The sequence below is a fragment of the Salvelinus namaycush genome, chromosome 20, assembly GCF_016432855.1.
Source record: "Salvelinus namaycush isolate Seneca chromosome 20, SaNama_1.0, whole genome shotgun sequence".
Taxonomy (NCBI): Eukaryota; Metazoa; Chordata; class Actinopteri; order Salmoniformes; family Salmonidae; genus Salvelinus; species Salvelinus namaycush.
In genome coordinates this window covers 40451437-40477371 of record NC_052326.1, presented here as the reverse complement: position 1 = coordinate 40477371, position 25935 = coordinate 40451437, and the positions used below count along the sequence as shown (strand labels likewise).

The 25935-nt window shown below is 41.3% G+C and overlaps 2 protein-coding genes across 6 annotated transcripts; both read right to left on the bottom strand.

Moving 5' to 3' along the window:
* Positions 1 to 1264: 1264 nt before the first annotated feature.
* LOC120064623 (zinc finger protein with KRAB and SCAN domains 8-like) lies at positions 1265 to 3918 on the bottom strand. Its single transcript, XM_039015242.1, has 2 exons — positions 3616 to 3918; positions 1265 to 3001 (listed from the first exon to the last, which is right to left on the bottom strand). The coding sequence occupies exons 1-2, from the start codon at positions 3800 to 3802 to the stop codon at positions 2001 to 2003; spliced, it is 1188 nt and encodes a 395-aa protein (XP_038871170.1). The 5' UTR covers positions 3803 to 3918; the 3' UTR covers positions 1265 to 2000.
* A 5080-nt stretch (positions 3919 to 8998) lies between these two features.
* On the bottom strand, positions 8999 to 24834 carry LOC120065352 (zinc finger and SCAN domain-containing protein 31-like). Of its 5 annotated transcripts, none has more exons than XM_039016275.1 (6): positions 24702 to 24833; positions 19998 to 20198; positions 19711 to 19873; positions 18355 to 18500; positions 15784 to 15946; positions 8999 to 10120 (listed from the first exon to the last, which is right to left on the bottom strand). In XM_039016275.1, the coding sequence occupies exons 2-6, from the start codon at positions 20196 to 20198 to the stop codon at positions 9294 to 9296; spliced, it is 1500 nt and encodes a 499-aa protein (XP_038872203.1). In that variant the 5' UTR covers positions 24702 to 24833; the 3' UTR covers positions 8999 to 9293. The 5 variants fall into 5 exon arrangements, with proteins under 5 accessions (XP_038872203.1, XP_038872205.1, XP_038872204.1 ...); XM_039016277.1 differs by having other exon boundaries at positions 15784 to 15937; XM_039016276.1 differs by lacking the exon at positions 24702 to 24833 and adding an exon at positions 24557 to 24670.
* Between the last annotated feature and the right edge of the window lie 1101 nt (positions 24835 to 25935).

Genomic DNA, 25935 nt, shown 5'->3' with positions numbered 1-25935 from the left:
AAACTGAAAGATGATTTATAGCTGATGCTGTCTAGCTATGGGATACTCCTCTTTCGAGTAAATGATTCTTTGTAAGTTGAGAGGGGTGTATCTTGGCTATAAATGAAACTAAGAATTGTTTTGTAAGGACTCTGAGAATTCATTTATAGACACTGAATTGATCTGAGAGTCAAAAAAAGGGCTTTGGTGAAGCTTATATATATATATTAAAGATGGATTTTATAATATAACTCTGACTTATGTGTGTGGTTGGCTATCTCTCTTCATTGAGTAATACAGGAAATTACCACGTCAACCTACCTTGTAAACTTTCATTCATTGGCTAGGTTGTAGCAACCTCATGGTGGGTATAGGGAAAATTCGATGTTACATTGAGCTGAGTGAATGGAATATGAATGAGAGTAATCCAATATGCTGTAATAGAAATAAGGCCATGCTCATTAAAACAAATAATCGTCCTCCCTCAATTTAAAATGGCACAGACCGCCACTGTGTTCAACATACTCCAGAAGTATATGTTGAGATGTCAACAAATCGCTGATCAACATTAAGTCCTGTGGATTGCACATCCTGCATTAAGCATTCCGGAATGGATGCAAAGCCGCTGACTGGGATATAGAGCACAAGTCTTTACTGGCTTTTTCACAATTGCCCTGCACATAACGAAGACTTTGTAAGAGCCACAGATTGTAGCACTAGCATGTACTTCTGCATGTACCGATGGATAGAAAATGGAAATGTGTCGGACCACTGCTCTGGCCGCACGTAAAACAGTACGTGGAGATGGTGAGAAGAGGAGAACAAACCAGAGAGAAGAAAGAGAGAGAGATTAACTCATGGACAGTCAGAAATGTGGAAAAAAAAGAAACGTTTACAAACAACTTGTTCAGGGTTATGTTCAGGTTTGTGTGTGTGTGTGTGTGTGTGTGTGTGTGTGTGTGTGTGTGTGTGTGTGTGTGTGTGTGTGTGTGTGTGTGTGTGTGTGTGTGTGTGTGTGTGTGTGTGTGTGTGTGTGTGTGTGTGTGTGTGTGTGTGTGTGTGTGTGTGTGTGTGTGTGTGTGTTAGAGAGTATTTAACTCCTGGACTTTCAGACACACAAATAATGCACTTGTTATGTATTATTTTTTAAACTTATTTTTCTCTGTTGTATCTGTTAAGGTATTGCTATACAAAATGTATTCATCAATGTTTATTATTTTAAATCAAAGTGTGTCATAAGTTATAAATAAGCTTTGTATTATTTGACACTCATTGGTTAGTGTCAATACCACATTTTTTATTTTTATATAGAGATGCCACCAATTATTGGTCATGGAAATTTGGTTAAAAGTCATGGAAAATTCCTAAAATGTCATCTGTCAGAATGTGTATGAACCACACTTGAGCTCTGACGTCCTGTATAGCATGTTACTGTACAGCCAATGCGTTGCAATTTAGGCACTTATCAGTGTCCCAATCTGTCATTTTTAACCCACATACCGGTACGCTATGGCCTCGATTCAATTAGATCGAGGCTTCCAGGCGTTGACCTGCGTTTTGGCGGTGTTGGGAGGTGTAACTGCAATATGAGCTGACAAATCGGTGAGCGGCTACTGTTGTGTGTCACCAACATCTCCCTTCCTTATTATCAACAACACGTTAGAAGTTGAAAAACGACGATAAAGTGTAGGCTCTATTGATGTTAGAAATAACGACAGGCATGTTTTCATGTTCATTTGGGATTAGAGGATTTATAGTCTCAGCCTAATTGAAGTGTAGACAATAGAACATCACACATTCAAGTGTTTAAATTTGTAACGTGGCTGTATGGGAATTGTCGGATATAAAGTAGGGTGTGGTTTCGTTGCATCCAATGGCAGTGTCTGCAAAAAGGCAACACAAGCAGCGCTTGTAGATTTCACAGCTCTTAATGCAGTTCCAACTCGACACCGCTAAAAAAACTGCTATGCGGAGGTCGGCAAATGTCATTCTTACAAGTGAAGCGTTTACTACAAAAAAAGTCAACAATGTGGTTGTTCTCCTCTGTGACTTCGCTGGTGCCGTTTTAGATGACTTGCTGTTCTGAAGCATTTCACACACATAGGGCACTTATATGGTCTCTCCCCTGTATGAATCCTCAAATGTGCTGCTTGGGATCCACTGTGAGTGAAGCATTTACCACATTCTTTGCACTGATACGGTTTCTCTCCAGTGTGCGTCCTCATATGTATGGTCAGGATTTTCTTTTGACTGAAGCATTTGCCACATTCTTTGCATTGATATGGTTTCTCCCCTGAGTGAGTCAGCCTGTGACTGGTAAGGGTTCTCTTCTCTCTGAAACTCTTGCCACATACATTGCAACAATATGGTTTCTCCCCAGTGTGAATTCTCTGATGAGTTTTTAAAATGCTAATTTTCAGAAAGCATTTCCTGCAGACGGGACACCTGTGTGGTCTCTCCCCTGAGTGAGCCGCCCTCAATGGAACTTTCAGTTCACTGGCTTCCCTGGTCTTAATAGAGCTTTGTACTTTCTTTGTCCATGTTGTCTTTGATTTGAGTGGCTGTAACCCTGACATTAGCCCTATACTTTCACTGTTCCCAATCTGAGCTGCAGAACAATCAGAATTTACTGGAGAAAAGGGATTTAATTCATTGTTTGGTTCATATACCCCATAGCCCTCCCCATCAAGTTCTGTTTTGATATCTTCAGTTGTTTTAGTGGGAAGAGAGTCCCCCTCTCTGTTCTCCATAGTCTGGGTTTGGGGAAGATATACGGGCTGAGGAGGGTCCTGATCATAGTCACTTTTCACACAGGGAAGAGAGAATATGAACTCTTTGATATCAGACTCCAGCCCCTGAAGCTGCTCTTCCTCCTGACTGGTCCCAAACTCCTCCTGTTCTTCTTTAATCGGAGTGGGCTCTGGGTCCTCCTGGACCAGACTGGGGCTCCACTCCTGCTCACAGTGCTGCTGCTCAGTGGGAACCTCCTCTTCAGGGACAGGGAGAATGAGCTGCTGGGGGTCTGAGAGGATTGGATAACTAATTAGTCATCAATAGAGAGCAATAGTAATGGCATCTTTTTGTAGGCACTAACTCCGCCATGGTTCGTTGGATAAAACCTATGGGAAAATGAATGGAGTTTTTGTAGGGGCTTTGGGTAAATGCAGAAAATATGGTCAGAGGTCAACACAGGCTTAGGAGATCTTATGTTTAGTTCTATGAGATAATCTTCATCAGCTAACGTCACTTTTTGTGAATTTTGAAGCATTTATGTAATAAAACCCCCCAAAGAGTTCAGAATTCATAAAGGTCATGTTAACTGACTGATTATCTCAAATAACAAAACATAAGATCTCCTAAGCCTGTGTTAAGTTAACCTCTGATCCTATTTTCAGCGTTTATCCCAAAAGCCTATTATTTCCCCGTAGGAATGGCTCAACGAACGGGACCGGTTTTTAGGACTACAAGCTGGTGAACGCTGTAGTTCTATGTGCCAAGTTCAAATTAACATTAATTTTCAGAAAAATATCTACAAATCGGTTGATTGCCAGGCCTGGCTGGTTCAATCACATTAATTGATCTAGCGGCGGTCATTACTACCAGAGCCATCTATTAATTACATATGGCTCTGCTCACCTGGTCTCTGTATGTCAGGTTTGCAAACCAAATCCATCAGCCTCCGTAGACGTTCGATCTCCTCATTTGAACGGGAGATTTCTTCCTGGTACTCTCCTATGGTATTTTCCACGGCCCCAAATATCTCAACAGCCACCGCTGTTAACCGCTCGTTTAGATAAACCTGCAACAGCTGCATTTTAGACATTTTGAGGGAATGTGACGAACAGAATAAGTTAACACGTTTATGCTATGTGCTGCTAACGCGGTGTCTATGGTACCTAGCAAGCGACCATCCTTTCGAGACCGCAAAAGATAGGCTATTTTCCCCTTTTGTGTCAACAACGCGAACGTTTCTTCTTTACGTATCGGTAAACGAGGGAGATGTCGCCGCCTGCTGTACTGGAGATGTAGCGCATTTGAATTGAACGATCTCCACCTGGCACCAACATGTGAGTCCCAAAAAATATGCAAACAAATTACACCAAAAGTTTTGCTGTAATGGGAAATATCCTACATCTCAATATAATGTGTCTAAAGGTAAAGTTTGAGAAACTCAATTATAATACATAAAGGTTGAGAAATTACATTTTTTTAAATATCATTTGAGCCCTGTCCTATCTAATAAAAGTTGTATTCACATTCACAAGTAGCATAACAATAGAAATCTATTATTTCTATGAGCATAACTCCAGGACTCTATAAAATGGTTTAGGCACTCAGACTAGGCTGTAGATATACCATACACGCTCCGAACAATATCTACCCAGTGGTCACAGCTTGGGGAAGCATTTTGTAGACAATTTAGAGTTGTGAATGCAATGATATTGTTTGGAAAATGTATAATAAAAAATAACAGGTTGTAGATTAACCATACTGCTCTCACAGATTTTTAAAACTCTTTCCTACAGTCAAATGACCAAATCAACCTCTAGTGGCCTCATTGGTGGAATGTTATTAATATTTTAATAATTTAATAATTAATAGACTATTTTTTTTAAACAGCTGAAAATCCGGTGTTTCTATGTCAAATGGTTTTGTTATATTTCAGGCTTCTGTGATGTACACTACCATTCAAAAGTTTGGGGTCACTTACAAATGTCCTTGTTTTCCATGAAAACATACATGAAATGAGTTGCAAAATGAATAGGAAATATAGTCAAGACGTTGACAAGGTTATAAATAATGATTTTTAATTGAAATAATAATTGTGTCCTTCAAACTTTGCTTTTGTCAAAGAATCCTCCATTTGCAGCAATTACAGCCTTGCAGACCTTTGGCATTCTAGTTGTCAATTTGTTGAGGTAATCTGAAGAGATTTCACCCCATGCTTCCTGAAGCACCTCCCACAAGTTGGATTGGCTTGATGGGCACTTCTTACGTACCATACGGTCAAGCTGCTCCGACAACAGCTGGGGGTTGAGATCCGGTGACTGTGCTGGCCACTCCACTACAGACAGAATACCAGCTGACTGCTTCTTCCCTAAATAGTTATTGCATAGTTTGGAGCTGTGCTTTGGGTCATTGTCCTGTTGTAGGAGGAAATTGGCTCCAATTAAGTGCCGTCCACAGGGTATGGCATGGCGTTGCAAAATGGAATGATAGCCTTCCTTCTTCAAGATCCCTTTTACCCTGTACAAATCTACCACTTTACCACCACCAAAGCACCCCCAGACCATCACATTGCCTCCACCATGTTTGACAGATTGTGTCAAGCACTCTTCCAGCATCTTTTCATTTTTTTCTGCGTCTCACGAATGTTCTTCTTTGTGATCTGAACACCTCAAACTTAGATTCGTCTGTCCATAACACTTTTTTCCAATCTTCCTCTGTCCAGTGTCTGTGTTCTTTTGCCCATCTTAATGTTTTCTTTTTATTGGCCAGTCTGAGATATGGCTTTTTCTTTGCAACTCTGCCTAGAAGGCCAGCATCCCCTCTTCACTGTTGACGCTGAGACTGGTGTTTTGCGGGTATAATTTAATGAAGCGGCCAGTTGAGGACTTGTGAAGTGTCTGTTTCTCAAACTAGACACTCTAATGTACTTGTCCTCTTGCTCAGTTGTGCACCAGGGCCTCCCACTCTTTATATTCTGGTTAGAGCCAGTTTGCGCTGAGTAGTACACAGCGTTGTACGAGAACTTCAGTTTCTTGGCAATTTCTCGCATGGAATAGCCTTAATTTCTCAGAACAAGAATAGACTGACGAGTTTCAGAAGAAAGTTCATTGTTTCTGTCCATTTTGAGCCTGTAATCAAACCCACAAATGCTGATGCACCAGATACTCAACTGGTCTAAAGAAGGCCAGTTGTATTGCTTCTTTAATCAGGACAACAGTTTTCAGCTGTGCTAACATAATTGCAAAAGGGTTTTCTAATGATCAATTAGCCTTTTAAAACGATAAACTTGGATTAGCTAACACAATGTGCCATTGGAACACAGGAGTGATGGTTGCTGATAATGGGCCTCTGTAATCCTATGTAGATATTCCATAAAAAATCTGAAGTTTCCAGCCACAATAGTCATTTACAACATTAACAATGTCTGCACTGTATTTCTGATCAATTTTATGTTATTTTAATGGACCAAAAAATGTGCTTTTCTTTCAAAAACAAGGACATTCCTAAGTGACCCCAAACTTTTGAACGGAAGTGTAGATACATCTGTCTATTTGACAATTTAAAACACAATACAACCACACATGGATAATGCATTCAGTCATCGAGGATGACACAAAAATCAATGTGATGATGTTGAATCAAGTGAACAACTAATGGGATTTGCAAAGTCATCGATATTAGGGAATTTAGTATTTTTTTCACAACTTTTTACCTAAATCCAATGACAGTGAGACATTTTTTGTTGTTGATTCCACATTGAATTCACATTAGTTGATAACCAGATGTAAATCAAAACTAGATATTGAACTGATATTTGTGGTGGGAATTCAGAGTCTTTTTGATGAGCCGGCTCATTTGGCTCCCAAACAGCTCTTTGTTCAAAATGCTTTAAAAAAATCGACCTTGACCCATGAAAAAATAGCACATGCCCAATGTAAACCCAAAAAGGTAGGCTACCATTATGTCGATTGTGAAATTTTTCAGGACAAATTATTAGATAGCCTGCAAAAAAAATCAGCGTGGACCAGATTGACGTGCTCTCCCCACTATTTATTGTTTCTGCAGTGAGGACTCAACTTCTTTGATACTTATTTTGTAACTTATCTGCAGAAAAATGCTGTTTTGAGCTCAAAAAGCAGTAGTAGCAGAATGCAAATCAGGGAGCCAAATAAACGACTCGTTCACCGATGCGATTCGGTTCCCGACGTTCATCAAAAAAATCTGTTCAAAAATAGCCGTTCATTCGTAAACGACCCATCACTAGTGGGGTGTGATGAAATTTTACTTAAAAAGAACAACAAGTCATGCAATCTGATGTAAAAGTCCTCAATGGATGTTAATGTGATTTATATCCGTTTGTCCAGTTTCTCTCCATTCTACCAGGTAGCCTGGTATGGCAGCCTTGTGCAACCCACAGAGTTCAATGGGAGCTCATTGTGGCAGTGGCTTTGATGCTGACATTATGGAGGACCTTCCTGGCAGTAAACCTTTTATATTATTACCATGTTATTAGTTTCCACACCCTTGCTTCAACCTCTTCATGTTCTTTTGAATTGAGGAAAAGGGACATTTTGATTCATCTTCTAATTATACACTGCTCAAAAAAATAAAGGGAACACTTAAACAACACAATGCTGTTGTGCAAATGGAATAGACAAAAGGTGGAAATTATAGGCAATTAGCAAGACACCCCCAATAAAGGAGTGGTTCTGCAGGTGGTGACCACATGCACATTTGTGGCCTGCTGGAGGTCATTTTGCAGGGCTCTGGCAGTGCTCCTCCTTGCACAAAGGCGGAGGTAGCGGTCCTGCTGCTGGGTTGTTGCCCTCCTACGGCCTCCTCCACGTCTCCTGATGTACTGGCTTGTCTCCTGGTAGCGCCTCCATGCTCTGGACACTACGCTGACAGACACAGCAAACCTTCTTGCCACAGCTCGCATTGATGTGCCATCCTGGATGAGCTGCACTACCTGAGCCACTTGTGTGGGTTGTAGACTCCGTCTCATGCTACCACTAGAGTGAAAGCACCGCCAGCATTCAAAAGTGACCAAAACATCAGCCAGGAAGCATAGGAACTGAGAAGTGATCTGTGGTCACCACCTGCAGAACCACTCCTTTATTGGGGGTGTCTTGCTAATTGTCTATAATTTCCACCTGTTGTCTATTCCATTTGCACAACAGCATGTGACATTTATTGTCAATCAGTGTTGCTTCCTAAGTGGACAGTTTGATTTCACAGAAGTGTGATTGACTTGGAGTTACATTGTGTTGTTTAAGTGTTCCCTTTATTTTTTTGAGCAGTGTATATATATATGTTTAAAACATAAAAAAAAAAAACTTTGACCCCTTTTTCTCCCCAATTTCGTAGTATCCAAATTGGTAGTTACAGTCTTGTCTCATCGCTGCAACTCCCATACAGACTCGGAGAGGCGAAGGTCGAGAGCCACGCGTCCTCCAAAACACAACCCGGACGACGCTGGGCCAATTGTGCGCCGCCCCATGGGTCTCCCGGGCGCGGTCGGCTGCGACAGAGCCTGGACTCGAATCAGGATCTAGTGGCACAGCTAGCACTGCGATGCAGTGCCTTAGACCACTGCACCACTCGGGAGGCCCAATTAATTCATCTTGCAGCAGGACAATAACCTAAAACACAAGGTTAGACAAACAAGTTTGTCTATTGATTAACAACCAATTTGACAGAGCTTGAAGAATTTTGAAAAGAAGAAATGGGCAAATGTTGCACAATCCAGGTGTGGAAAGCGCTTAGAGACTTACCCATAAAGACAGCTGTAATCACTGCCAAAAAGGTGATTCTAGCATGTCATGTCATTGACTCAGGGGGTTGAATACTTATCTAATCAAGATATATTAGTGTTTTAAGATATTAACAACTCTACAGGATCGGTGGGTCCCCCGCGGGACGTTGAGCTAACGTAGGCTAATGCGATTAGCATGACGTTGTAAGTAACAAGAACATTTCCAAGGACATAGACATATCTGATATTGGCAGAAAGCTTATATTCTTGTTCAACTAACTGCACTGTCCAATTTACAGTAGCTACTACAGTGAAATAATACCATGCTATTGTTTGAGAAGAGTGCACAATTATGAACTTGAAAATGTATTAATAAACCAATTAGGCACATTTGGGTAGTCGTGATACAACATTTTGAACAGAAATACCTTGGTTTATTGGATCAGTCTAAAACCTTGCACATACACGGCTGCCATCTAGTGGCCAAAATCTAAATTGTGCCTGGGCTGGAATAATGCAACACAAAGGCCATAATGTATTTCAAAGAGGATGGTATCATTTTTTTATACAAAAAAAACATTTTTTTTCTTTGTATTATCATTTACCAGATCTAATGTGTTACATTCTCCTACATTCATTTAACATTTCCACAAACTTCAAAGTGTTTCCTTTCAAATGGTATCGAAATGTCACATACTATAAAAAAATGTACATACCCAAAATGACTACTATTTCTTCACAAAATGTGAACAGAATGTGAACAAAATGTGAACAGAACTCCATACGCCATCCTGCTGACAACATCAAACAGTCTCTATAGACCCTGAAGTCAGGAGGACTTTGAGTTTGGTATCAGCCAGACTAATTTCTGCCCTGTGTGAATTCTCATATGCTCAGTCAGGTTTCCCATCCGGATGAAGCATTTGCCACAATCTTTGCACTGATATGGTTTCTCCCCAGTGTGAAATGAATTCTCCCCAGTGTGAATTGATTTCTCCCCAGTATGAATTCTCTGATGTATTTTTAAATTGCTCGTTTTCAGAAAATATTTACTGCATACTGGACATCTGTGTTGTCTCTCCCCTGTGTGAGCCTTCAATGGCACTTTCAGTTCACTGGCTTTATCGACCCGGGTAGAGATCTGGGAGCTTTGTCCTTTCTTTGTCCATGTTCTCTTTGATTTAAATGGCTGTAACTCTGACAGTAGTCCTCCACAGTCCACCCCATTGTCACTTTCACTGTTCCCAATCTGAGCTGCAGAGCAGTCTGGGTGTACTGCAGAGAGGGGTTGAGATTCACTTGTTGGTTCTGATGCACTGCAGCCCTCTCCATTAGGTTCTGTTTTGATGTCTTGTTCAGTTGTTTTGGTGGGAAGAGAGTCCCTCTCTCTGTTCTCCATAGTCTGGGTTTGGGGAAGATATACGGGCTGAGGAGGGTCCTGATCATACTCACTTTTTACACAGGGTAGAGTGAATATGAACTCTTTGATATCAGACTCCAGCCCTTCAAGCTGCTCTTCCTCCTGACTGGTGCCAAACTCCTCCTGTTCCTCTTTAATCTGAGTGGGCTCTGGGTCCTCCTGGCCCTGACAGGGGCTCCAGTCCTGCTGCTCAGGAGGAATGTCTTCAGGGACAGGGAGAGTGAGCTGCTGGGAGTCTGAAGAGAAGAATAGGGTATCAATTAGATGTAGTTTCAAGTTCAATGTGGCCTTGAGCCCAACTATTAGATTAACGACAGTAAACTACAATTGGAATGTTACATTTCATAAGTTATTATTATTTGATATAGAGATATATCTTTTTTTTTTATTCACCTCATATACCTAACCCACCCTCAGTTCTGTCCTAGACAACTAAAATTCTACAGAGATATCATAACAAAAACAAACAAGAATACAGAAAAAAAATGTCTCACATACAAACAACTCAATACAGATTCATGATACAAAAGGTAGAGCAACAAAAACAGAAATAAATAAGTAAATAAATTATCCGTAAACCTTAGACAAATTTGCTTGGACTGGATAGCATTATATTGATGACTGTACCTATTATGTAATGTCTACTGGGAAACCTAAAAGTATCTCAGAGGGGAGACTCTGTAAGCCATTAAAGTATGACATAAATGGTTGACATTTTCTGACAAATGTATCATTGGAACCCCTAAGAGAATACTTAATTTTCTCAAGCTTTAGGAAGAACATTACATCGTTGAGCCATTGAGAAGCAGAGGGGGGCTGAGCAGACTTCCACTGGAGAAGAATTCTACGTCAAGCTAATAAGGATGTAAAAGCAACAGTATCGGCATGTTTGGGGTCCAAGGAGAACAAGTCTTCTGGAATACCAAAGACAGCTATCAAGGGACATGGCTGCAGGTTAATTTAAAGCTCCTCATAATAAAATAAAAAATAGAATCCCAGTCATTTTGTAGTTTAGAGCATTGAATGAACATGTGACTATCACACTCATCATTTACATTTGGATATATGTCAGACAATCTGGATTTGGAAAAAGGCACCCTATGTTAAACCTTAAATTGTCTGAGACCAAGACGAGCACAAGACGTAGTGGAGCGTATTCTATCAATCGCCTCATCCCACCACCCCTGTGTAAATTCAACACCCATTTCCGTTCCCAAGTAGATTTAGTTTTGTTGGTGGAGTGTTTGTCCAATGACATAAACCACAGATAGATCTGAGAAATTACTGCTTTCTGTCAAGGTAATTGAGTCAATATGCCATTCAAGGGTTGGCAAGGGGGTGGAGAAGGGAAGCCAGAAAATTGGGAAGAGACACAATGCCTAATTTGAAGGTAACGGAAAAAGTGAGACGGAGGCAAAGAGTATTTAGAGGCCAGGTTGGGAAAACTAGACAAAATTCAATTTACATATAAGTCTTGGAAGGACTTAATACCTTTCCTTGTCCAGTAAGAGAAAGCATTATCTATTAGAGAAGCAGGGAATAAGTGACTCTTAGCAATAGGACCCATATTAGATGCAGAGGAGAATTTAAAATGCTGTCGAACCTGGTACCAAATCTTAAGTGTGGAAAGCACTACAGGATTGCGAGTATAGCGAGAGGGGGATGTTGGGAGAGAAGAGCAAAGCAGGAAGAGAAGAAATACAAGAATGTGCCTCTAGGTGGCACCATGGGGTATCTGGAGCATGTAACCAGAATGGCAATTTCAGAAAGTTGGCTGCCCAGTAAATGTATAAAAAGTTGGGTAGTGCAAGCCCTCCACTAAACTTGCATCTCTGAAGTAAAGATCTACTGACTCTGGGTACCTTTCCTCCTTAGATAAATGTGGTAACAGCCTGATTGATTGACTTTAAAAAAACACTTTGGTAAAAACAATGGGATAGATTGAAATAGATTAAGGAATTTGGGTAAACTGTTAATTTTTACAGCATTAATCCTTCCTATAAGTGATAGTGGTAAGCTACCCAATCTCTGAAAGAACAGGTGTCATTGGTACAGACACTGGCCTGGGGGAATGTATACAAGAGAGATCCATGAGTTAAATTTGTCCCCAAATTGAAAAATGTTCTCCTCCCAGTCCAGCTCGTCCTCCAAGTTGGCGCACGCTACTTGGTCTTTTGTGGTGGGTAACTCTGTCACGTTCACTGTCTTCAAACTCCCTGTCATAGATGAGCTAAGGCGCAGCGTGCATGTAATTCCACATTTCTTTTAATCGTAGTGAAACCTTCACAAAAAGAACAGGGAAAAAAGAAACAAACGTGACGCAACCGTGGCGCACACAAACACACACAGAAACTAAAATAATTACCCACAACATTAGGTGGGAAAAAGGCTGCCTAAGTATGATTCCCAATCAGAGACAATGATAGACAGCTGCCTCTGATTAGGAACCCCACTCGGCCAAAAACAAAGAAATAGAAAACATAGAATGCCCACACAAATCACACCCTGACCTAACCAAATAGAGAAATAAAACGGCTCTCTAAGGTCAGGGCGTGACACCTCCCCAGCGGCCGGAGACGACAACTCCAAGCCTAGAGTGTTTATCGTTAATTTTCACTTCTGTGACAAGGAGCGCATCCTCCAGAGGCAGGGCGGAGAACAGCCACACTTCTGCGGACGCAAGGTGTTCATCTTTCCTGACCTCAGCTCGAGCGTCGCCAAGAAAACCGCTCAACTCCCACAAGGATGCCCAGCGCTGGTTAGACGGTCACTTCTGAGCCGTATCTTGGCTCGAATTACCTACTCTTGCCAGGTAGTATGCATAGCCTAGCCTACCCTCCAAGTTGAAGGTATGTTTTAATTTTTATGGCAGGGCCTTTTCCCCCCTGTTGCCATTCCTTTTCTACTCTGCAGAAACTCTATTGAACTCTGATAAAATTGACTAATATTGTCTTGTGTGGTTATTTAAGCTACATGTTCGGGAGGTCCTTTTTATTTGGCTAGATTGCTAGCGTAGTAATGCATGGCTACAATTCCAGGCTTTTACAGAGCTTTCCTTTTTTTAATCTATATACTTACTGAAGGACTTTTCACTACTTTATTACGCCCCATTGATCATTCGTACAGACACTCTGCCCCTTTTCTATTTTCTAACAGGGTAACAAACTGCAGGACACTTATTTGGCCATCCTTAAGACACATTGTAAGTGTTGCATTTATTGAAGACTCCCTGAGTCAGGACAGTTCCGTTTTACTGTTATGGGGTTTTCTGTCTTTGTTTGGTTATCTGTTGACCTACTTTGCCGTTTTGTGAATGCCTTTTCAAATGTATTTCACTACTCGTCCTATGGAGCCTCTCCGCGTTAGGATAGGAAGATTTTCTGTTTATATGCACCGACGCTGCGCAAACGTCAACCTGCTGTCTCCATTCGCTGGGGAAGGAGACTTTGGGTTTGGGTAGGGTGGGTGGGAGGGGGAGTGACCTTTTTTCTTTTCCTTTTTCTTTATTTCTTTTTCTTTGCTTTTTTTCATCAGTTTTCTCTTATTTTTGCAAATACTTGGTCTGGTTTCACACCTTTTTCCTTTCAATATTTTAGATGGCTAACAACGCTAATAATAGTAATATTGGAATAGGTCAGGTTTTCCATTCAGACTTGAACTCCAAAGCCAGAGGGGTTGCAATTTTGGTTAGTAAAACAATAGATTTCTCTACTACTGTTATTTCAGACAATAATGGGAGATATTTAATCATAACTGGCACCATTTGGCACACACCTGTAGTATTGGTCAATGTATATTGTTAGGTTCTAATTTTTCAGAGTAAATAACTCACGGACACTAGAGAAGCTTAACCAAGTTTAATTCTTCCCAAAGGGTCGACACAGCTGTATTCAGACAAAGACATGTTTCCATCACTACAAGTATATATACTCCACTTTAGGCACTCCTCCTTCTCTCCAATCCTTACATCTTATGGTTCTACAGGAAGAGGGTAATAGGGGAATGAACCATAATTTCTCCCTTCAGGGGATCTAACCTGACCTCAACTCCTCCTTCGCCTAATCCACAGATGTCCATCCGTTTCCCCTAATGCAATCCTGTGACCTCCTCCCATCCACCCAACACATTCCAAAGCCATCTGTATTTCTACAGAGAACCATTAACCTCCGAAAATAAACCAGTCTCTTCCACTCCTTTATATACTATGCTTATAACAATGTTCAAAGTTGACCCTGAATCCAACAATATGCTCCCAATTTTGATGTTGAATTTGCCAATGGGTTGCTGGGGAAAATCCCTCTTCTGAACACCCATCTTTTGATATTTGCTGACGATCTGAATTGTGTTTTTAGCCCGCTCCAACCCCAGAACTATGTCTCCTGCTGCTATGTCAAAGTCCTTCTCAGATTTTATGGTTCAGAATGGGTGATTTCAGAATCCCCAGGCAAGAGAGTATTATTTACTTTCACATGTACACCATTCTTTTTCTCATATTGACTTTCTTTATTAATCATAAGTTACTTCCAAATGTCACCTCTTCTGAATATTTACCCGGTGTAATTTCTGATCATACACCTTTAGCCCTCGACAAAGTTCTATCAGGACACACTTGAACTCCTCCCTGTTGGAGATTCCATTCTCTTCTCCTGTCTGATGCAGATGTCTGTAACGTTATTAATAACTTCTTCTTCTAACGTTACTGTAACTTCTATTGATCATTTTCTTATTTCAAATCAGACAAGCTCAACCGCTCTCTTTTGGGAATCACCTAAGGCCTGCCTTAGAGGAGAAATTATTTCTTATTAAACTCGGAAAGCTAAACTAGAAGAACTCTCTAAAGCCATCCTTGACTTAGACCACCTATATGCCTTGACGCCATCTCCAGAGATATATAAGCAACGCTTGAACTTCCAATCTCAATTCAATCTCTTGTCCACTACAGATGCAGAACGGTTACTATTGCATTCACGTGGTACCTATTATGAACATGGCGACAGGGCAAGTCATCTGCTCGCACACCAATTAAAACGCAGCGCTGCTACCCGTCTGATTCCCCAAGACAGTGAACGTGACAGGAGGGGCCAATGCGGTGGGCTCTGTCCAGCTTCGGGGGTGATGGAATGATGGCCGGACCCAGCACCTCCGCGAAGAAGTCTGACATGAACTTAACTGAGTCCCCTCCAAATTTATCTGGTTACCAATAATCCGAAGATTGCAAAATCGAGAACGGGATTCCAGGTCATTGGTCTTGTCAATCAGCTTTTGGTTTTCGGAGCTCAGATGGGCGACCGTTTTCTCAAGGTCTACTATGAGATCACTGTAGTCACACAGGTCATGCTCAAAGCCGTCAAGTCGGCAGCCTTGTTCATCCGCAGCGGTTCGGACATCATCCAGGACGGCGGAGAAGGGGGCCAGAGCAGCATTGATGGCAGTTTTGAGCTGAGTAGCAATGGTAGCTGTAATTTCCAATTCCAGAACCGTACTGAAGTTCTGAAGATCTGTGGGGAGTGTGACCGCATGAGACTCCGTAACAGTTGGACTGGAGTCAGCGCCATTACCATTCCCATTAGCCATCGTGGTTGAAACGTTAGTTACAGGTCTTCTGCTCCTCAGATTGTGTGACACTTGAATCAAAACGGTAACTTACGAACTCATCAATCAAATCTGATATATAAGAAAGTGGAATGTAAAGTAAAAATTTGCCTAAATTAACTAATGCGTAGGAGCCTCGTCTGCGAGCTTCTTCTCTATTTATTAAACCGGAAAACCATTTCATAAGGTCTTAACAGTTCTAACGTTACAGAGAAAGAATTGAATGAATCGATAGTTTAGTGGCAGTGGCCTGGCTAGGTGGTTCAATTAGATTTTTATAGCGGGATCATAGCTACTCACTACTAACCTGCAATATGTAACTTTTTGTCTGGTTTGAAAGCCAAATCCAGCAGCCTTCGTAGACGATCGATCTCCTCCTTTGAACGGGAAATTTCTTCCTGGTACTCCGATACCGTTTTTTCCACGGCAGCCACTGTTGGTAATCTCTCGTTTAGAAAAACCTGCAACAGCTACATTTTAGAAATTTTAAAGGGAAAGTGGATAGGTTAATTGTAAACAATGCGAACGCTTCCTAGTCAAAGATGTATCCTAGTCTTTGAATTCATACCTGCAAGCTGTAAAATTGTTATCGCCGCCTGCTGTACTGTAGACTAGAGGTCGACCTATTAATCGGCATGGCTGATTAATTAGGGCCGATTTCAAGTTCATAACAATCGGTAAATCGGCATTTTCTGCGTGGCAGGCTGACCAACTGTTACGCGAGTGCAGCAAGGAGCCAAGGTAAGTTGCTATCTAGCATTAAACTTATCTTATAAAAAACAATCAATCTTCACATAATCACTAGTTAACTACACATGGTTGATGATATTACTACGTAAACTAGCTTGTCCTGCATTGCATATAATCAATGCAGTGCCTGTTAATTTATCATCGAATCACAGCCTAATTCGCCAAACGGGGAATGATTTAACAAAAGCGCATTTGTTGCACGAATGTACCTTACTATAAACATCAATGCCTTTCTTAAAATCAATACACAGAAGTGTATATATATATATATATTTTTTTTTTTTCACCCCCTTTTTCGCCCCAATTTCGTGGTATTCAATTGGTAGTAGTTACAATCGTCTCATCGCTGCAACTCCTGTACGGACTCGGGAGAGGCGAAGGTCGAGTGCCATGCGTCCCCCGAAACACAACCCAACCAAGCCGCACTGCTTCTTGACACAATGCCCATCCAACCCGGAAGCCAGCCGTGCCAATGTGTCGGAGGAAACACCGTACACCTGGCGACCGTGTCAGCGTGCACTGCGCCCGGCCAGCCACAGGAGTCGCTAGTGCGCGATGAGACAAGGATGTCCCTGCCGGCCAAACCCTCCCTAACCCGGACGACGCTGGGACAATTGTGCGCCGCCCCATGGGCCTCCCGGTCGCGGCCGGCTGCGACACAGCCTGGATTCGAACCCAGAATCTCTAGTGGCACAGCTAGCACTGCGTGAAGTATATTTTTTAAAACCTGCATATTTAGTTAAAATAAATTAATGTTAGCAGGCAATATTAACTATGGAAATTCTGTCACTTCGCTTGCGTTCATTGCACGCAGAGGTATATGCAACAGTTTGGGCCGCCTGGCTCGTTGCGAACTAATTTGCCAGAATTTTACATAATAATGACATAACATTGAAGGTTGTACAATGTAACAGCAATATTTAGACTTATGGATGCCACCCGCTCGATAAAATACAGAACAGTTCCGTATTTCACTGAAAGAATAAACGTTTTGTTTTCGAAATGATAGTTTCCGAATTTGACCATATTAATGACCAAAGGCTCGTATTTCTGTGTTTATTATATTATAATAAGTCTATGATTTGATATTTGATAGAGCAGTCTGACTGAGCGGTGGTAGGCAGCAGCAAGCTCGTAAGCATTCATTCAAACTTGACTGCGTTTGCCAGCAGCCCTTAGCAATGCTTGACTCACAGCGCTGTTTATGACTTCAAGCCTATCAACTCCTGAGATTAGGCTGGCAATACTAAAGTGCCTATTAGAACATCCAATAGTCAAAGGTATATGAAATCCAAATGGTATAGTCGACGCGTCATAAATCCTATAATAACTACAACCCAAAACGTCTTAACTGGGAATATTGAAGAACTGGGAATATTGAACCACCAGCTTTCATATGTTCTGAGCAAGGAACTTAAACTTTAGCTTTTTTACATGGCACATATTGCACTTTTACTTTCTTCTCCAACACTGTGTTTTTGCATTATTTAAACCAAATTGAGCATGTTTCATTATTTATTTGAGACAAAATAGATTTTATTTATGTATTATATTAAGTTAAAATAAGTGTTCATTGTTCATTCAGTATTGTTGTAATTGTCATTATTACATATACATACACACACACACACACACACATATATATATTAAAAAAAATATATATATATTTAATTTAAAAATTGTCCGATTAATCGGTATCGGCTTTTTTTGTCCTCCAATAATCGGTATCGGCATTGAAAAATCATAATCAATCAACCTCTACTGGAGACCTACCGCATCTGAACAGAACAATCTCCACCTGGATCCAAGTGTGTCCCAAATATATGCTAGTCAAACACAGCAAAAGGTATGGACTCATAAAACATTTTGCGCGCAGGTTTAAATCAGAAAGGGGTTTGTGGATACAGAATCCTCCTACTTTAAATGCAGCTCGTGCAAGTTAACAAACACGCAATCAGACAGTTATCATCTACAACACTGCAGATGTCATCTGAGGTTTGATTACCTACCAAGCCACCTAGGCAAGGTAAAATATCACAAATAGAGCTAGATAAAGCCAGAAGAATAATATACTTGTTGAACATAGCTATAGCCCTCAGTCTTGTGTGTTTTCATGGTCATCACTCACTGTCAACTTTGTCAAGGTCCCGACATCAGCGTTAGCTAAGCTGCTACAGAGGGGTGTAGGTGGGAGACATGTGTGGTTGTAATGGGGTGGTGGCCAATCTTCGACTGGGGTTGGGGCCACCTCTTGAGTAATTTTTTCATGTAAAGCTGGGAATAACAAAGAAAAAGTACAATGCTATTATTTTGTATACTTCAACTTAAAAAGACAACCACCTGCTGACCACATCCATTCTGCAAGCCTTCCACAGGTGCTTCATAGAGTCCATCCTGACCTTCAGTATAACATCCTGTTTTGGGGCTCTCTAACCTTCACTAACCACAACAGGCTGGACAGGATAGTGTCAGTGAGAGGAACAATATTGGTAACCCAGCTATACAGTGGGCAACCAAAAAAGGGCAAGAACATCATCTCTGCCCTCTCATCCAGTCTGGCCAGTATGCCATTCTACCATAACAGCCTATGATACGATCTCTACTCATGTCAACGAAGAGAGGCCTCTCCAGCTTTGTGCCTGCATCGATAAGGTTCCTGAATGAGCGGGGCTGCTGAGCCTTTCTCCTTGCCACCCTAGCCCTTCTGCCTACACCCCTCTTCATCTATATTACACAATCAGGGTCTGACAGTCTCAAACTGAAACTAACTTTTAAAATATAACACTGCCTCTGAAATCACTAGACTCCCACACCCAACCTATCAGACATCAACACCACTACACTCCTCCCATCCGGCCATAGGTACCGCCCCTTCAATGATGTGGTTATTTAAAGAATGAACAACTACTACACTGTTTAAGTCACTAGGTAAGGTAGAATTCAATTAATTAAGACAAACCCCATACTATACCCTACACACATGCACCTACAAGAAAATAAAAAAATAGGCAGACCTTGTCCTGTGGTACCCTGTAATCTCTTAAAGAAAATGATAGCTATGCCTTTACTGTGCCATTCTGATTTAAGGACCGATTACCACTTCCTCTGAACTGGCTGGACATAACTACACCAACAGATGCCTAACACAGAACTCAAACAAATTCAGAATATTGATAAGGTTGTGCTGACAGACTCTCTCCTTCTCTTTCTCAACCCTCTGGTAGCTGGCCCGCTTCTCTTACTTTGAGGCTACCGGGGGCATCAATATCTCAGGATCCACCTACTGACAATGTTCCCTTGAGCAAGGAACTTAACCACCTAAACTGCTTATTGGGCCCTGCACTATGGCTGCTCTCTCCTCCAGCCTCTCCAACCTAATGTGTGTTTGTGTGTGTGTATGTTGTGTGTGTGTGTTGGATGAAAGCTGAAAACAAATTTCCATCTGCGTGGACTAATAAAGTATATCGATCTGTCCAAGTTATACCTTTCATGGCAGTGTCAAATATCAATTTAATCTCTTCCACAGTTTTGGCCTGTTGGTCTTTGAAGCCCTGAGGACACAGAACGTCAGACCAGCCAATGGAGGGATTGTTAGGGCGTCCCACAAGGATCAAAGGGACCATCCCCAGCTTTTCCAGCTTGTGGATCTGAAACGATTTAAGACAGTAATTCAGTCATACAACTAGTTAGACATACATTACACATACATTTGCCTACACACTTGAATAATTCATAGGGAGGATAGTAAGTATGTCATTATCGCTAGCTCACCAGTAAATGGGCAGTATTAAGAACCTTGGCAACATTGTTTCCCTTAAGGGTGTTTCGAGCCCAGTTGTCATTGTAGTGATCTTTCTGCGACTCCAGTTTTTTTTTCAGTTGCTGTGCTGCCCCACACAAGTCACATTTGCGACGTGCCACCCTGATGTCTCCACCACATGCACAGCACTTTTTGAATGTTGAACCTGGCATCTGAAATTAACAAGAAACAAGATTGGCATTACAATTGTGGAAGAAATGGGAAAATGAGCAAACAGAAATTATGATACGGTAAAATACCAGATTACTATCATTTTACTTCCATGAAATTAGGACAGGTGTAAACATTCAGTCGACCAGCTATCAGATTGGGAAGTGGTGCTGAATACAAAAGTATGGTTACAATGTCATAATTCAATAACATCACACCACTTGAAGCCGACTTGAGAGGGGCTTCTTTCTTGATATTATATAAGCATTTTCTATAGCTAAATGTAATCTACAATAGGCTACAATATAAACACTTACATTGGAATGAGTAGGCTGGTCACAGAGAGACAGACAAGCAGACGGACAGGAAGAATAACAGACACACAGACAAGTGACAACAGACTGAGGTGGAATGGCAGAGACAGATGGAGGCAGACAGGCAGGCTGACTGACGGACCGACAGTGACACTAAAGACACAGACAGACTAAACGCACTGACAGACAGAGTATTAGATAGAGAGAGATAGATCAACAGAGAAAGAAGGTAAGAGAGAGAATGGCTCTTAGAAAAGCCCTTGGATTGGGTTATAAACAAGCAAGCCTAAGCAAGGAAGGAAACAAGCAATCCACAAACACAATAGGCTGCAAAGAAAGATTTTGGGCCAATGTTGGTTACTGTAACTTGCAGTCAATATGAATTAGATTCTTTAGGCCCCAACGTTAAACTGAATGTACATATAAATCTGACTGGAGAAGCAGATAAGGGACATTACCAAAATCTCCTTTTAAACACACTTTTCTAACCTGTCCTTAATGTAACTGTAGTGGCGATTCCCTATGAAAAGCCACTGGCACAGGAGTGAGCTGTCCATAATACGTCCACAAGGATCGGCTTTCCAAACATTATTATTTTTGGGTGAAGTTCCCATTTATTGAGCATAGAAAATATAAATAGCTCCAATACACATATTCCTATACAAAAGGTGCAAAGAGATGCATTCTATAAGCTGTGTGTGTGATACGGTAACAACTGTACAGTTGAAGTCGGAAGTTTACATACACTTAGGTTGGGGTCATTAAAACTTGTTTTTCCACCACTCCACAAATTTCTTGTTAACAAACTATAGTTTTGGCAAGTTGGTTAGGACATCTACTGTGTGCATGACACACAAGTAATTGTTCGAACAATTGTTTCCAGACAGATTATTTCACTGTATCACAATTCCAGTGGGTCAGAAGTTTACATACACTAAGTTGACTGTGCCTTTAAACAGCTTGGAAAATTCCAGAAAATTATGTCAAGGCATTAGAAGCTTCTGATAGGCTAATTGACAACATTTGAGTCAATTGAAATGTACCTGTGGATGTATTTCAAGGCCTACCTTCAAACTCAGTGCCTCTTTGCTTGACATCATCGAAAAATCTAAAGAAATCAGCCAAGACCTCCCCCAACAATTATAGACCTCCACAATTCTGGTTCATCCTTGGGAGCAATTTCCAAATGCCTGAAGGTACCATGTTCATCTGTACAAACAATAGTACGCAAGTATAAACACCATGGGACCACGCAGCCGTCATACTGCTCAGGAAGGAGACGCGTTCTGTCTCCTAGAGATGAACGTATTTTGGTGCAAAAAGTGCAAATCAATCCCAGAACAACAGCAAAGGACCTTGTGAAGATGCTGGAGAAAACAGGTACAAAGGTATCTATATCCACAGTAAAACGAGTCCTATATCGACATAACCTGAAAAGCCGCTCAGCAAGGAAGAAGCCACTGCTCCAAAACCGCCATAAAAAAGCTTGACTACGGTTTGCAACTGCACATGGGGACTAAGATCGTACTTTTTGGAGAAATGTCCTCTGGTCTGATGAAACAAAAATAGAACTGTTTGGCCATAATGACCATTGTTATGTTTGGAGGAAAAAGGGGGATGCTTGCAAGCCAAAGAACTCCATCCCAACTGTGAAGCACGGAGGTGGCAGCATCATGTTGTGGGGGTCCTTTGCTGCAAGAGGGATTGGTGCTATTTACAAAATAGATGGCATCAGTTAGGGAGGAAAATGATGTGGATATATTGAAGCAACATCTCAAGACATCAGTCAAGAATTTAAGCTTGGTTGCAAATGGGTCTTCCAAATGGACAATGACCCCAAGCATACTTCCAAAGTTGTGGCAAAATGGCTTAAGAACAACAAAGTCAAGGTATTGGAGTGGCCATCACAAAGCCCTGACCTCAATCCTATAGAACATTTCTGGGCAGAACTGAAAAGGCGTGTGGGAGCAAGGAGGCCTACAAACCTGACTCAGTTACACCAGCTCTGTCAGGAGGAATGGGCCAAAATTCACCCAACTTATTATGGTAAGCTTGTGGAAGGCTACATGAAACGTTTGATCCAAGTTAAACAATTTAAAGGCAATGCTACCAAATACTAATTGAGTGTATGTAAACTTCTGACCCACTGGGAATGTGATGAAAGAAATAAAAGCTGAAATAAATCATGCTCTCTACTATTATTCTGACATTTCACATTCTTAAAATAAAGTGGTGATCCTTACTGACCTAAAACAGGGAATTTTTACAAGGATTAAATGTCAGGAATTGTGAAAAACTGAGTTTAAATCTATTTGGCTAAGGTGTATGTAAACTTCTGACTTCAACTGCATGTGCTCTCCTCTCACCTGTGCCAACCCTTCCTGGTCACCTGTGCTACCTATATGCCTACACGTGACCAGTGACCCCAACATATAAGTCCCCTCTAGTGTACAAAAAAACAAACATGCCATGAGGTCGAAGGAATTGTCCGTAGAGCTCCGAGACAGGATTGTGTCGAAAAAATGTCTGCAGAATTGAAGGTCCCTAAGAACACAGTGGCCTCCATCATTCTTCAATGAAAGAAGTTTGGAACCACCAACACTCTTCCTAGAGCTGGCTGACCGGCCAAACTGAGCAATCAGGGGAGAAGGGCTTTGGTCAGGGGGGTGACCAACAACCGATGGTCACCCTGACAGAGCTACAGAGTTCCTCTGTGACGATGGGAGAACCTTCCAGAGAGACAACCATCTCTACAGCACTCCACCAATCAGGCCTTTATGGTAGAGTGGGCCAGACGGAAGCCACTGCTCAGTAAAATGGAGTTTGCCAAAAGGCACCTAAAGGACTCTCAGACCATGAGAAAAAAAGATTCTCTGGTCTGATGAAACCAAGATTCGACTCTTTGGCCTGAATGCCAAACATCACATCTGGAGGAAAACTGGCACCATCCCTACGGTGAAGCATGGTGGTGACAGCATCATGCTGTGGGGATGTTTTTCAGCGGCAGGGACAGGAAGACTAGTCAGGATCAAGGGAAAGATGAACAGAGCAAAGTACTGAGAGATCCTTGATGAAAACCTACTCCAGAGCACTCAGGACCTAAGACTGGGGTGAAGGTTCACCTTCCAACAGGACAACGACCCTAAGCATACAGCCAAGACAACGTGTTGGAGTGTGCCCCTGGCTATCCGTAAATAAAAAAATAAAAATTGTGCCGTCTGGTTTGCCTAATATAAAGATTTTGAAATTATTTATACTTTTACTTTTGGTACTAAAGTATTGTAACGACCCTGGTTTTATAAGCGCGGATATCGTCTCTGCCGCACGAGTATGCTTATGGGGCACAGTCGATAGCCCGCTGGACTTCTGGCGTGAAGGTGGATGGTTCGAGGCCTGCTCCCTGCCTGTTTCATTACAATACTATATACATTTTATAGACACAGTCTATTTTACATTTGTCATCTTGTTATTTTTAGTCCCACTCTAAAGCTCCACTCAACCCCTCCCATCTATATCAACAACCCGAGCCTCTGCCTGTTCACCCCGCTACCATCCAGAAAGCGAGGTCAGTACAGGTGGATCAAAGCTGGGACCGAGAGACTGAAAAACAGCTTCTATCTCATGGCCATCAGACTGTTAAACAGCCATCACTAACACAGAGAGGCTGCTGCCTACATACAGACTCGAAATCATTGGCCACTTTAATAAATGGTTCACTAGTCACTTTAATAATGCCACTGTAATAATGTTTACATATCTTACAATACTCATCTCATATGTATAAACTGTATTTTATACCATCTATTGCATCTTGCCTATGTATGCCGCTCCGTCATCGCTCATCCATACATGTATATATTCTTTAGATATGTGTGTATAACGTAGTTGTGGAATTGTTAGATATTACTGCACTGTCGGAACTAGAAGCACAAGCATTTCGCTACACTGCAACAACCGCGAAGTCTGGAAGATACAGTTGCCATCATAGCAATCCTGTCAGGTTAGCACTACAGAAATTCATAACATTACTGTATCTACTAAACTACCTGTAAAAAATTGATGTTGGTGTAGAGTAAAAACAACAGCTGCAAAAGTTATCCAACAATCGCTTAGTAGTTATGAAAATGTATGCCGACACTAGGCGAATTAAAGAAACACCGAGAAGCTATTGTGCACAATTTTGTTACGTACCACGATCAGGAAGGATCGAAGATTATCTGTATACACACATAACACACACACTGACAAGATACTGGACTGAATCGACCGCTCTAAACAAAGAGAATAAAATGTCCGCAAAACCGGAAGACAAGATTGTCGAGAAGAGGCGGGAACATTCTAACCAGGGCATATACGCTTGTGAGCAACAGCACGGAGTTGCCAACTACCGGATGCATCACATTTTCAGTGATGCAGCTTTGATGCAGCCAGAGATAGATACTCCCGTTGCAAACCCAAAGACAGTACGGTATAGACAGGTTGGTTGTTTAGCAACAAAACCGACACGTGCGCAACTATAGGGCAAAACAGCGGGGGTTGGATTAGATTGTTGACAACATGTAAACTATATTTAGTCTTCAATGTTTATTTATAACAAATACATTTGCACAATGAGCACTTGTCTCTCAAATGCATCATCACAGATGTTGGTTAGCTAGCTAGCGAATTTTAGCATTGACCTGAAATCAATCAAAACAAGGCATGATATCAAGAACAAGAAAAAAAACTAGCTGAACCGGGTCACTTAAAATTCCCCACATAGCAGTTTCTTGTCATTGTTGGTATCTGGCTATCCAGAATCAAAACTCACGGACTTGCCCCATTGAAGTGTGCGCATAGTTTTCGTGATCTATGAAGATAGGCAGAAACTGCTTATCCAATACAGAGCAGTGGCAATTTTGTATATGCACGAACTCCGCCAAGGTTCGTTGGACACAGCTTTTGGGAAAATGTATGGAGTTTTTGTAGGGATTTGGATAAACGCCGAAAATAAGGTATGTGGTAAACAGGCTTAGGAGATCAAAGGCTATATGTTTGAGGCTATGAGATCATCTTCATCAGCTAATTTTGAAGCATGTATGTCATTTAAAAAAAGCACATTAAGGCTTCATAATTCATAAAGGTCATGTTAACTGACTGATATTTCATATAACAAATCGTACAATATATCTTAAGCCTCTGTTAACTTTCTGCGTTTATCCCAAAACCCTATTCTTTCTCCATTCATTTCCCCCATATAATTGGCTGAACGAACCAGAGGTAAAACATTTCCCTGGTTTTAGGAAGTTCAAGCTGGCGAGCTCTATAGATTAAGCTTTTTTATGTAGCAGTTAATCACTCATTTAGAAAAACCTGCAACAGCTTAATTTTCGACATTTTGAGGGAAAGGAAAGTGCATGTGTTTATTGTTTTGCTGCTAACATTG

Excerpts from the sequence above, each read along its gene's own strand:
- LOC120064623 (XM_039015242.1), bottom strand. The coding sequence starts at position 3,802 with ATGTCTAAAATGCAGCTGTTGCAGGTTTATCTAAACGAGCGGTTAACA. Across the intron at positions 3,002-3,615 it reads ACCTGACATACAGAGACCAG|ACCCCCAGCAGCTCATTCTC; the intron begins GTGAGCAGAGCC and ends CAATCCTCTCAG.
- LOC120065352 (XM_039016275.1), bottom strand. The coding sequence starts at position 20,198 with ATGCCAGGTTCAACATTCAAAAAGTGCTGTGCATGTGGTGGAGACATC. Across the intron at positions 18,501-19,710 it reads ATTTGACACTGCCATGAAAG|CTTTACATGAAAAAATTACT; the intron begins GTATAACTTGGA and ends TGTTATTCCCAG. Across the intron at positions 10,121-15,783 it reads CAAAAAGTTACATATTGCAG|ACTCCCAGCAGCTCACTCTC; the intron begins GTTAGTAGTGAG and ends TCTTCTCTTCAG.